Here is a 12,693-nt window from a genome sequence, read left to right on the forward strand (position 1 = left end):
CAGGTAAGACACTGGCTTTAACATGGCTTTATGCCCGCCGCAGCAAATCTTACTTTATGAGGTTGTTAAATTTGCGCCTATTTCGCTGCTTATGTTTTTGTTATTGTTGTTGTTGTTGTTTAATATCCTAAAAAAAAATGGTTGTATTATTACTGTTGAAGGGGGTTTCAAAACTTTTAATAAAGTAGTCGCCGACTTAAATGGTTAGCGGACCACATGATTGATGATAAATTTCTGACGGTATGATGATAACCTTGATAAAAATATCAGTTTCACGGTATCAATGCATTGTGATTTCTGATTCAAAATAAGGTCTTTTGAAATGTCTGGGTAAAAAAAAAATGCCGCGCCATATTTTACGTTGTGAGGTTGTTAAATTCGTACCTATTTCGCTGCTTTTATTGTTCATGTTGCTGTTGTTGTTGGCTAATAACATGAAGTAAATTAAACAAAAAGAAAAACATTTATTGAGAAGAAGATCAGGTAAGACACTGGATATACCATGTCTTTATGCCCTCCGTGGCAAATCTTACATTAAAGGGTTGTTAAATTTGCAAATATTTTGCTGCTTTTGTTTGTTGTTGTTGGTTAATGCAATGAAAATATAAATTATACAACAGTTACTGTAGACGGTGCTTTCAAATAACATTACATAAAGTAGCCTAGTCACTGACTTCCTTGGTTAGCGTACATACTACATGATTAAAATAAAATCTCAAACATAAGTGACTTTTATATGCTATAAACTTTTATTAAAACAATTAAAGCTAAAAGCAAAAGTCTGAAAGTAATTTCTTCATGCCTTGCAAATCTGTTGCTCGAAAGATCATTTAAAAATATTAAATACACAAATAAAATGGTGTCCGTCCCATTTTAAAACTGAAATTAATTTAAAATTAATTATATATAATTTTATATATATAATATAATTTTAAATTAATTTAAAAACTGAATAAATATACGTTTACAAAAAAAAAATAGACTTGAATCTGCGGATTCCCGACCGTGCAGATTCTGTGTGGGCCTAGTTATAAGGTATGAAGCTTATATAACGTATGAAGCTGCGCTCACACTGGACTTTTCTCCCCATAGACTTCCATTCATACGCACGCGAATCCATCAGACTGGAAACACAAGCTCGTGCGTCAAGTTTTGCAGTTTAATCCATTGCAAAGTTCAAGATTGGTGAACTCTGACCTGCAAAATTGCATCACTTGACTGCAGTGAGGCCAATCGAGGATCAAAACATGACCTCTCCGTACAGAAATTTAACATATGGAGCAATCGCTCACTTTTTTAATGTCTAATCATCTGATTTAATCTTCGCAAGCTCAAACTCTAGTATGATTGTGGCATAAAACTGAGCTGAAATGTAATGACTGCTTTGTTTTTCTTATATGACTGTCCAAGAATTATCCTGTCTACACTGCTGGGACTAAACCTGATTTAAAGCTAAGGTTGAACACGTTAAAAACCTATATATCTGTTATTATGTGCTTAATTTATGATATGATATTCTGAAAAAAGAAGATTGAACAATTACTCTACGGGGAAAGGTGTTTTGGGACAATAAATGGAGTGAATAGAGAAGGTGGAAGTTCATAAAAGTAAAACTAATAAACAAAAATCTCTTATTGTTTTAAGCTAAAATGGTATGTTTGTGTTTAAAAGGGGAATTGTTGGATTTATTTATTATTTATTAGGTTTTTTAAAATCTACACGAGCCTCAGTGTGTTTGTGTGTATGTGTAATCATGTCATGTTGGCTGTCAGTGAAATCAGGTAATCATTATCGAGGGTGTAGTGTGTGTGTTTGTCCTCTGTGTGTCAGTAGTGTTCAGTGTTTGAGCTGTTCCAGGATCAGTTCAGTCTCTGTGACTCTGACTGACTGACGGAGGTTTTTGTACCACTCTTTATCACTGTGTCAACACCCACCCAATATTGCTGATGAAGTGTGCACTCTGACAGTAATAGTGTTCAGCATCTTCAGTCTGGACTCCACTGATGCTCAGAGTGAAATCTGTATCATATCCACTGCCACTGAATCTAGATGCAGTTCCTGACTCACGGATGTCTGTTTTATAAATCAGGAGTTTAGGAGCTTCTCCAGGTTTCTGTAAGTACCAGGACACACAGGGGTTTGGGCTGCAGTTTGAAGGTTCGCTAAGTTTGCAGCTCATCTGCACATTTTCTCCAGGTTTTACAGGTTCCACTGGACTTTGAGTCACTGTGATCTGAGCTGCACATCCTGAGAAACAAATCATTCACACTATTAGTCTACAAAGATCATCATTTATCAGTCCATCTTTAAGCTTGTTCAGATGACACTACAGCTATAATATATTCAGATATAAACTGGTCACCTCGCAGGATGAAGCTGTATGAAAGAGTCCAGATGAAGACGATGATGAAGGTCATGATGATGATGAAGATTGATGTGTGTGTCAGTGATGAAGTGTTCAACTCACAGCACTATAAACACTCACAGCACTCAATATGCAAACACACGTGTGGGCTCTCACTTATTTGCCATAGTTAAATTCCATGACATGCCAATTATATTTGATACCAATTTCAAGTGTTTACACATACTGTACATTATTTTATTATTATTTATTTGTATTTATTTTCTATTTTAGTTCCTAGTTATTGCCTTAATAATAGGAAATATGAGCTAGACATTATGTATGACAGTTGGCAAAGTGAGATATGAGCTATATAGAAGACATATCTTGTAAGTACATACTGCACAGGGCTTGTATGTGGATAGAAAGAGGCAATACAGGAGACCTATATGGCCTGTATATGCACATATACACCTCAATTTTGCCTATATGTGGCATATATACACACACAGTGTGCAGCATATATATATTATCATATATGCTCATATATACTACATATAGGTTTCATATATGTCCTCATATAGGTTGTTTCCATGTGTGTAGAGTTGAACAGTAATGTGTTGTAGTGGTGAACACAGCTGCACTGAGCGTTAATGTCAAATGAAGCTCTTGTGGTTTGATCTGCTCTATTCTGAGCTGCAGAAACTCTGAACACTGTTTGATTGGTTTAACTCTCTGAACTGGAACAGATTCACTTTCACTTCTGCTCATCAACTCATCATCAGACCCTCATCAAGTTTATAACACTTTTACACCGTATAAATGTAATATTAATGAAATAAAACTAAAGATTAATTATGATTAATAATAATTATGATTAATTAGTTAATTAATGATAATCTTAACTGGTGAGTTATGATGAACAATTTAATTAATCATTTTCATAATAATCTACAGTATAATTTGAAAAATAACAGCATGTACTGTAAAAGTATGTTTTAAGTGATTTTAAAATATTGATAGTGGAGATGAGAAATTATGCTGAAACAATTACATGAGGATAAGTAGAAATTATTTTCAGAAATCCTGATAAAGCTCAAGCAAACTTTATATTAAAATCAATATGTGTTGGTTCAAAGCCATTGTGTGTGTTAAGTCTTTGAGCTGCTCCAGGATCAGTTCAGTTTCTGTGACTCTGACTGACGGACGGAGGTTTTTGTAACACTCTTTATCACTGTGTGTACACTGGACCACTGTGTAAACTCTGACAGTAATAATGTCCAGCATCTTCAGTCTGGACTCCACTGATGCTCAGAGTGAAATCTCTGTTAGATCCACTGCCACTGAATCTAGATGCAGTTCCTGACTGGAGACGGTTTGTTAAATGAATCAGGAGTTTAGGAGCTTCTCCAGGTTTCTGTAAGTACCAGGCTAAACGTGGCCCATATGTACTGTCACTGTACACATTTGTGCTGGTTCTGCAGGTGATGGTGACGGGTTTGTCTGGTTCTGCTGTGATTGAGGGACTCTGAGTGACGCTGATCTGTCCTCCACACTCTGAAACACAACAAGAAGAAAATCAGCTGTAAATATATCGACAATCCACTTGAAGAAATGAGTGAACATGAAAGCAGAGCTGGACAAACCTCGAGCAAACGCTGTGAGAGTCCAGATGAAGATGATGATGAAGGTCATGATGATGAAGATTGATGTGTGTGTCAGTGATGAAGTGTTCAACTCGCAGCACTATAAACACTCACAGCACTCCATATGCAAACACACACACACACACACACACACACTGTGGATCTCGCAGATAAGCTCTAGTGTGTGAATCTGAATCTCTGCTGTGAGTGTGTGAGAGTATTCTGATTTAATTGTCTCTGATATTTTCATGGACATCAGTAATCAAATCACCTGCCTTAATCTGAATAAGGCAATAATAATAATAATAATAATAATAATAATAATAATAATATGAAGGTGTTTACATGATTTGCTTTTTAAATGTTCTTTTCGTGATCTCGTTTACATGTTCGAGCACAGATCGATTAATGTTATTGCGTCACCACGATATCCAACGTTTCCTCCTGAGTTTCATGTAGTTTTGGGTGTTTCATTTTTAATTTGTCGACTGAGTTCTTCTTGTGCTCTCATGAGTTTTCCCCAGGTTCTCCTGTTTCCCCCCCACAGTCCAAAAACACGTAACCTACAGTTAGTAAATCGAACATATCAAATACCACAGCAAGCTCTGAGCAAGTGTACATCTCTCCTTAGCCAATCTGACTTGACTTTGAGGCTTTCTGTCCACACAAACAGCTGTTTTACAGCAAAAGTGTGTTTTGAACAGGTTTTGCTCTCCATCTGCTGCTTTCAGATCACACACTCAATATTCTCCCGCTCTGACTGCTGGACGCCATCATGCATTCACAATGGTATGAGCCGTTATGGGGGTCAAATCTAGATTTAGATCATCTATTACTTCAGTTATTCATATTATTATTATTGGGGGATCAAGCTTAATGAAGGGGGTCAAACCCCCCTGTAATCCCCCTGAGTGTGTCCTTCATTCAGAGTCCTTCACTGAAGCTTCAGCTGCTTCTGCTGGTTGTAATAGTGGAGAAGAGCTGCATTGAGCAGGAAATGAAGTCAAATGAAGCTCTTGGGGTTTGATCTGCTCACTGGAGACGGAGCTGCTCTGATCTGAGACCAGCAGAATCACTGAAGCTCACAATGCAAAGCAGATTTACACAGCAAACTCACACTTTCACTTCTGCTTCTGCCAGATCAGTGATGAGGAACACATTCAGCATCAGCTTGAGATGAAGGAGCTGCTTAAAAAGAGCTCAAATGATTTTCAGATGGAGTTCAGTGTTCAAAACCAACTAATATACGGCATCATTATTGATCAATCTGATATCAGTTTCCTCAGAGAGAAGCGCTGATCACAGTCTAGTAGAGCTGATCTGACTCACAACTCAATGTGTTCATCTGTGTGTGTGTATGTGTGTGTGTGTGTGTGGTGTGTGTGTTTGTCCTCTGTGTGTCAGTAGTGTTCAGTGTTTGAGCTGCTCCAGGATCAGTTCAGTCTCTGTGACTCTGACTGACTGACGGAGGTTTTTGTACCACTCTTTATCACTGTGTCAACACATCTTTACTGTTGATCCAGTGGTAAGTCTGACAGTAATAATGTCCAGCATCTTCAGTCTGGACTCCACTGATGCTCAGAGTGAAATCAACATTAGATCCACTGCCACTGAATCTAGATGCAGTTCCTGAATAACGGCTGCTTGTATAGTAAATCAAGAGTTTAGGAGCTTCTCCGGGTTTCTGTAAGTACCAGGACACACATGAGTCTGGGCTGCAGGGTGCAGGTTGACTGAGTTTGCAGTTCATCTGCACATTTTCTCCAGGTTTAACAGGTTCCACTGGACTTTGAGTCACTGTGATCTGAGCTGCACATCCTGAGAAACAAATCATTCACACTATTAGTCTACAAAGATCATCATTTATCAGTCCATCTTTAAGCTTGTTCAGATGACTCTACAGCTATAATATATTCAGATATAAACTGGTCACCTCGCAGGATGAAGCTGAATGAAAGAGTCCAGATGAAGATGATGATGAAGGTCATGATGATGAAGATTGATGTGTGTGTCAGTGATGAAGTGTTCAACTCACAGCACTATAAACACTCACAGCACTCAATATGCAAACACATACACACACACACACACACACACACACACACACACACACACACACACACACACACACACGATCATCTACATCAGGACAGCAGATTTGTTGGTTGTGGTTTTGTGCTGCAGCTTTTCTAATAAGCCGCTTCTGAACTGTTGTAATATCTCTGAGCTCGGCTACATCAGTGTAATGGAGTGATTCTATTCAGAGAGATATTCAGAGATATGTTTAGGGATATATTCAGTGTGTCGATGGTTGTGATGTTTGTAATATTTGAGGGCTGTAAATGTGGTTTGTTCTGCTCTATTCTGAGCTGCAGAAACTCTGAACACTGTTTGATTGGTTTAACTATTAGATCCAATTTATCCATGATTTATATTTATATTTAAATTGCTGATAAACCTTCAATAAAACTGATATTACAGTTATATTAAGTTATTCTGCACTGTTGAGTCTGTAAACTTGTTTTTGTTGAGTGCTTTGACTTTTGCTCTCTGTGATGATGAAGAGTGACAGATTCATCTGGATGATTTTATTTCTGATGCTTGAGTGACTGTAGTTTCACATCCTCCTGTGAGCTGCTCCAGGATCAGTTCAGTCTCTGTGACTCTGACTGACTGACGGAGGTTTTTGTACCACTCTTTATCACTGTGTCAACACATTATTACTGTTGATGTAGTGGTAACTCTGACAGTAATATTGTCCAGCATCTTCAGTCTGGACTCCACTGATGCTCAGAGTGAAATCTCTGTTAGATCCACTGCCACTGAATCTAGATGCAGTTCCTGACTGAAGCTTTTTCACATAACGAATCAGGAGTTTAGGAGCTTCTCCAGGTTTCTGCAAATACCAGAATAAGTAGTCATCTCCATCACTATCCCTGTACACATTTGTGCTGGTTCTGCAGGTGATGGTGACGGGTTTGCCTGGTTCTGCTGTGATTGAGGGACTCTGAGTGACGCTGATCTGTCCTCCACACTCTGAAACACAAGAAGAAAGTCAGCATTAGTCCTGAATGTCTGAGCTGTGAGATGCAGTGAAAGTGAGTCTGACCGTGGAGGATCAGCAGCAGAGAGCAGATGATCAGAGCGAGCGTCTTCATCTTCACTGAAGCTCAGAGAACTGAAGGACAGAGATGCTGATTCACAGTCAGACTGATATTGAGCTCCAGTGTCAGGGGCAGGACACACATTCAAAACCTCCAGCTCACACTGAACACAGATCAGCAAGATCAGCATTAACAAAACCCTAATATTCAAATATAAACATTTTTAAATGAGCCTGTGCTCAAAGCAAGAGTGTAGATTTACTCTCCACCTGCACACAAAAACAAAGAAGAAGTGATGAGCTGAAATGATGATCATTCTCATGTGCTGTTCTGTTCATGCGCTTCATTTCAGGCTTTTGAAAACATTGTAAATAAGTAAATCTAATACACTTAATACTAAAAACAACATGAAATCAAGCAGGTCTCATGCTGCAATATTTACACAATTTCAGTTTGAGGAGGAATTAATCTTCTGGAAAGGGGCAGACATGTGACGCAACAACTATTTTATCTTGATTATTGTTTTTTAATAATTGTTTTGGAGGCCAAAATCAGAAATAAATGTTGATTATTTACAGTCATGCCTACTGTTATGGTGGACTAGCAGCAAACTTGACTTGAAGTGACTTACACTTGTCTTTAATATGTCGCTTGTCTTACATTATGTCCTCGTCTCAGTTGAGTCTAATACAGTAAATCCTGACTGGATAATTTCCTTTCTAGTTTTGTGCTGCAAACATCTAAACGAACCGTAGCAGCCGCTCACTAGACAGCAGAGAAAGGCACAGCCAATCGCCATGTCCATATGTGTTTGAGGGAGATGGAGAACAGGATTGAACCCTTTCTGTACATTTACATTAATGAGAGTTGACAGCATTATTTTATTTCGGACGTGACTAAATTATTGATGGGGTCATTTCAGTAATGGGTGGATATTGGTCTGGACACGTCTCCTCTCTCCCCGCTAATTCTACAGCCTTGTCCTGAAGAGTCTCCTTTGATTTCAGGAGTGTGTAGATGTTCATCAGGTGGTTTCAGAGTTTGGGTTTGGACGTCAGACACACATCATTTATACACATTTTCCCTTGTTGATCAGCAAGTGAGGGTTCATTTTAATAAGGAGAATTAAAATAAGCATTAAATGAGGGAGATTCATGTGCTGTGTGTGTGTGTGTGTGTGTGTGTGTGTGTGTGTGTAAAGATGTGTGTGTTGTGAGCCTCAGTTCAGTCAGTGAAGCGTTCAGAGGTTTTTGTTCAGCCGCTCTATTAGTTTGTATCACTGTGGTACACTTTCGGCGGCGGCACCAAACTGGATGTTGGCAGTAAGTAAATAAACATATTCTTAATAATACAACAGAGGATTGATCAATTATTTCTAGTCATGTATAGACAGAAAGCTCTTCTCCAGTTGATCATGTTCTGTAATATTGTGTTCTGTGCAGTGAGTAAACAGTGAGTGTTTGTCAGTCGACACCATACAGAGGATTTTCTCTGTTGCAGGATCTTTTGTTTTCAGACTGAATTAAATAATTTCTTGCTTTATAAGTTTGTGATTTAGAAATAAATGGCAGCAATTACATTAAACGACTCATTAAAGGCTGCTATTTTAACAGCACTGCAGAATATAAGATGAACTTTTAGCAAAACCTTTTTACATTTAAGTTTTGGTGTTGATTTAGGAAAATGACGAGCTTAAATCTTTATACTTTTGATCACTTTAGTTTGAAGAACTTCACTGTTTTTAAACTGTATCCAACATTTCTTCATGATCATCAAGATATAAATGAGAGTGTGTAAGTGTGTATAATCGTGTGTGACAGATGCTTTTCAGCAGAGCGAGTTACAGTGAAGATGATCCTGAAACTGACACAGAATCATGATCGTCTCTTCAGTGTAACTCTCAGTGCTTTGCTGATCACAGACTCTGCATGAGTTGTGTTTCTGACAGTCAGATTCAGCTTTTAGAGTTAAATCAGACCTCAAATCCTCACTGATCTCCGTCTTTACTCAGTCAGCAAATGTGCTTTGAGAGTTTTTGGTTGAGTTGATCTGGATATTGCGAACGCTGAGAGTTTTAAAGATGTTAAATTCACACGTGTGTTACTGAAAGTCATTCTGGATTGAGGATTTGTGCTTATTTAAAACCAAATAGTTTATTTCAAGTTTATTTCTTCATGAATCAGCAGATTTATTCTGAACATGTTCTCTTCTCACAGTAATTATGAATATGATCGTGTAAATGGAGGAAAACTTTAATGAGTGACGGCTGAGTGTTTAGAAGATGCTGAATTTACACACAATTGAGTCTCTGAATGACTGTTTAGACTGAACGTGACGCTTTACTGAGTTCTGTTCAGTGTTTTAACCATAATAATATTCATTTTTAATTTAATATATATTAATATACAGAGTCAACTTTATTCTGAACCTGTTATTATCTTCATATGGGAATCATTGTTCATTGAGTAATGCTTGTTCTCGAGTGTGTGTGTGTGTGTGTGTGTCTCCTGGTCACGGCTGTGTTTGTCTGCTCTTCTCTCCTCAGCCGTCTCTCCTCCTCAAGTGAGCGTCCTGTCGCCCTCCAGTGCAGAGATCTCCTCCAAGCGGGCGGCTACACTGCTGTGTGTGGCCAACAAGGGCTTCCCGTCAGACTGGAGGCTGGTCTGGAAGGTGTCGGGCAGCAGCGGGGGTCAGGAGAGCAGCAGTGCTGGGCTCCTGGAGAAGGACGGTCTGTACAGCTGGAGCAGCAGCCTGACTCTCTCTGAGCAGCAGTGGATGGAGAGCGTCTCAGTGAGCTGTGAGGCCACACGGAGCGGCCAGCCTGCGCACACTGCAGAATACACTGTGACGAGACAGCAGTGTTCAGAGTAGACCTGCAGCACACACACACACCACATCTGTGTGTCTTTACTCACATTCACTGCACTTTCAGTCTCTCAGTGTGCTCTGCTCTGCTTTCTGTCTTTCACACCAGACTAAATGTGTGGAGTTTCTTATTCTGTCATCATTTGATTGTAATTCAGTCAATAAATAAAGCTGTAAGTGTCTGTCTTTGAGTCTTCTGTCGTCTTTATTTCAGGACAGTGGCAGTGTGTGTTTCTGTGTCAGTTTAGTTTCTGCTTCATGTTTGATCAATAATCTTCAGTCAGTGGAGCATGAAAACAGCTGCAGATTCAGGAGGAACAGAAACATGCAGATCACTCATCAACATCACTCACACACTGATAGAGGAGCAGAACATGATGGAGAGAGATTTGGGTTATTTAGTCGATGGAAAACGTAACAAATGCTGTTTTCAGTTCATTTAAATGGAAATTATTACTTTGTGAATTTTTCACAGTTAAAAATAATAGTTAAATGCAGTACAGCTTCCAGTGCTGATATTGGCACTAAAATGCTGCTTACATGTAGGTCTTCACGTGATTATACTGTATACATATTAAGATTTTATTTTTAACACTGACACTTCTGTTTTTTTCCAGATTTTCTTTCACTGGACACTTTAATAATTCAGAGTTGAGCTCATTAAATAACAGACTGCATGTGCAGAAGTCTGCAGATATTTACCCCATCATTTAGTCTATTTATTTACGTGTACATTTATGTTTTTTTAAATTATTGTCATTAATATTATTGACTAGTATGAAAATGTTCATGATTTATTTATAATTGTGTTAAAGAGCCACTATTTTGCATTAAAAAAGTTAATATTTTGGTTTAGGGGTCTCCAACAACAGACTGATCTGCATGCCAGGTCAAAAAACACTTTCATTGTCTGATAATCTGCATTTATTTTACCTAATTATCCCAGTGACTCCCATTAGAATCGTTCAGCGATTAATTTGTTTCCAAACCCCTCCTTAGCGCAAAGTTAATCTGCACTTATTGGTCCGATGACCCAGTCTATTGCGTTCATCGCGAGAGAGAAAGAATAGTCGACCACGGCTATGAAATAGCAGCCAGAGAGTATGTGAGAGCCCAATGCTGGAATGCATTAAAGCAGTGCAGTTAAACACCAGCATATTACTCTTCTCTTAAACCTAACCCCAAGTAATAACAACAACACACATTCAGTAATAATCCACACAGTGGCAAAAGTTGAACTATTTTGAAAATTGACCGCATTGCGCTTTTGTAGGAATGGCTGATGTTGGCCAAAGCAAAGGCAAACAGCAGAGGATCGGCAAATTAAAAACGCATATAAATCAGAAAGAAGCAACCGTCATGTTTTTAACGTAGTTTTGGACATGATATGTGAACAGCCCCATACAGATTTAACCATACAGATCTATAATCAATACGTGATTACCAGCCGCGTGGGGCGATTGCAGCTTATAACACACAATAAACACATATTTTGCAAACTACACATAATGAGGCAACAATTTTAATGACACGTTATGATCTGGAGGAAGAAGAAACTGGTCCATATGAACTATTAAAGTCTGACAAAGTCCCATAGTCTCTGCTGCTCCTTCAATAGCAAACGGCCGGCGAATCCCGCATTGCAGCATAGATTATTGTATCAAAAATCAGAAAAATGACAGGAGCAAACACAGCACTAGGTTGGCTATACTGTGGTGTTGTTGTGAAAATGAACTTTAACCCTTTATTCCCCGCAGCCGAATCTCCATCTGTCAGTGATTGTCATCTTCGCGTCATGATCAGTCCTGTGATCCCCCGCGCCTCCGCTGGTGTCTGAAGTGAAAGCGCGAGCACATTTTACGAGAACTGAAACTACATATTTGGTGATGTACCGCATCGACGTCGATGCGATCAAGCAAAAGATGTAAACCCAACTTGGTTCGTTTATTCTACTCTTGAGTCAAATATTTAGCTAAAGAGTTAATAGTTTTAAACATGCTGCACCTTTAGATTTGAGCCTCAGCTGGATGTTTTCATTCACCTTGAGCTGTTTTACACTGCATGAAGATCATTTTCAAAAACCCGTAATAGTGGCTCTTTTAAAGAATGAAGAGGACAACATTAAGAGTCAGAAACCATGACATGTCTGAGGGCCATATTCAGTAGATCAGGCAGACAGCAGTCGTGGTGAAATGCTGGTCTGGTTCATGTTCAGTAAATGGTTGAGTTGAGTTGAATCTGAATGTCAGTGTTGAAGGAAGATCCGCTGAAGAGCAGCTCCAGCAAACTCAACCAAACAACACAATCTGTGATGGAGACCATGAAGCAAAACTCCAGCAGCTGATGGAGATCCAGAAGAAAGCTTTAGAGAAAGCAGACTCAGACATGAGCGTTTCTCCTCTGAGCAAACAGAGAAAGATGAAGAGCTGCAGAACACAAACACAAACACTGAATCCAGAATCACTGAAGAGAAGAGAAAGAAGAACATCAGCTGAATAAACTCCTGCAGACCACAGCTGACATCTACAGCAGTCCAGAGAGAGGAAGAAGAGGACTAGAAGAAGAGGATCTGATCACGCGAGACACAATCATCAACATAAGAACAAACACAAAACATAACAAAACTGAACAAACTGTTAATGTGTGTTTGTGTGCGTGTGTGCGTTTGTGGTCTGATGGAGACTCTGGTGAACAATGATGGACTTTTGGTTTGTTTCTGTCCACTAATGCTTTG

At 38.9% G+C, this 12,693-nt stretch overlaps 4 gene segments (V, D, J or C); 1 reads left to right on the forward strand and 3 right to left on the reverse strand.

The window, feature by feature from the left end:
• Window positions 1–3,490: 3,490 nt before the first annotated feature.
• On the reverse strand, window positions 3,491–4,160 carry LOC141380779 (immunoglobulin kappa variable 1-9-like). The segment is given in 2 exon segments: window positions 3,491–3,901; window positions 3,991–4,160. Coding segments are annotated over 2 exon segments (375 nt in total).
• Window positions 4,161–5,479: 1,319 nt separating this feature from the next.
• Window positions 5,480–5,978, reverse strand: LOC141380790 (immunoglobulin kappa variable 3-15-like). The segment is given in 2 exon segments: window positions 5,480–5,808; window positions 5,924–5,978. Coding segments are annotated over 2 exon segments (384 nt in total).
• Window positions 5,979–6,582: 604 nt separating this feature from the next.
• On the reverse strand, window positions 6,583–7,275 carry LOC141380778 (immunoglobulin kappa variable 1-27-like). The segment is given in 2 exon segments: window positions 6,583–7,026; window positions 7,100–7,275. Coding segments are annotated over 2 exon segments (384 nt in total).
• Window positions 7,182–10,145, forward strand: LOC101886766 (Ig lambda-2 chain C region-like). The segment is given in 3 exon segments: window positions 7,182–7,271; window positions 8,365–8,416; window positions 9,640–10,145. Coding segments are annotated over 3 exon segments (468 nt in total).
• Window positions 10,146–12,693: the final 2,548 nt, after the last annotated feature.

Source organism: Danio rerio, chromosome 24 (genome assembly GCF_049306965.1).
Source record: "Danio rerio strain Tuebingen ecotype United States chromosome 24, GRCz12tu, whole genome shotgun sequence".
NCBI lineage: Eukaryota > Metazoa > Chordata > Actinopteri > Cypriniformes > Danionidae > Danio > Danio rerio.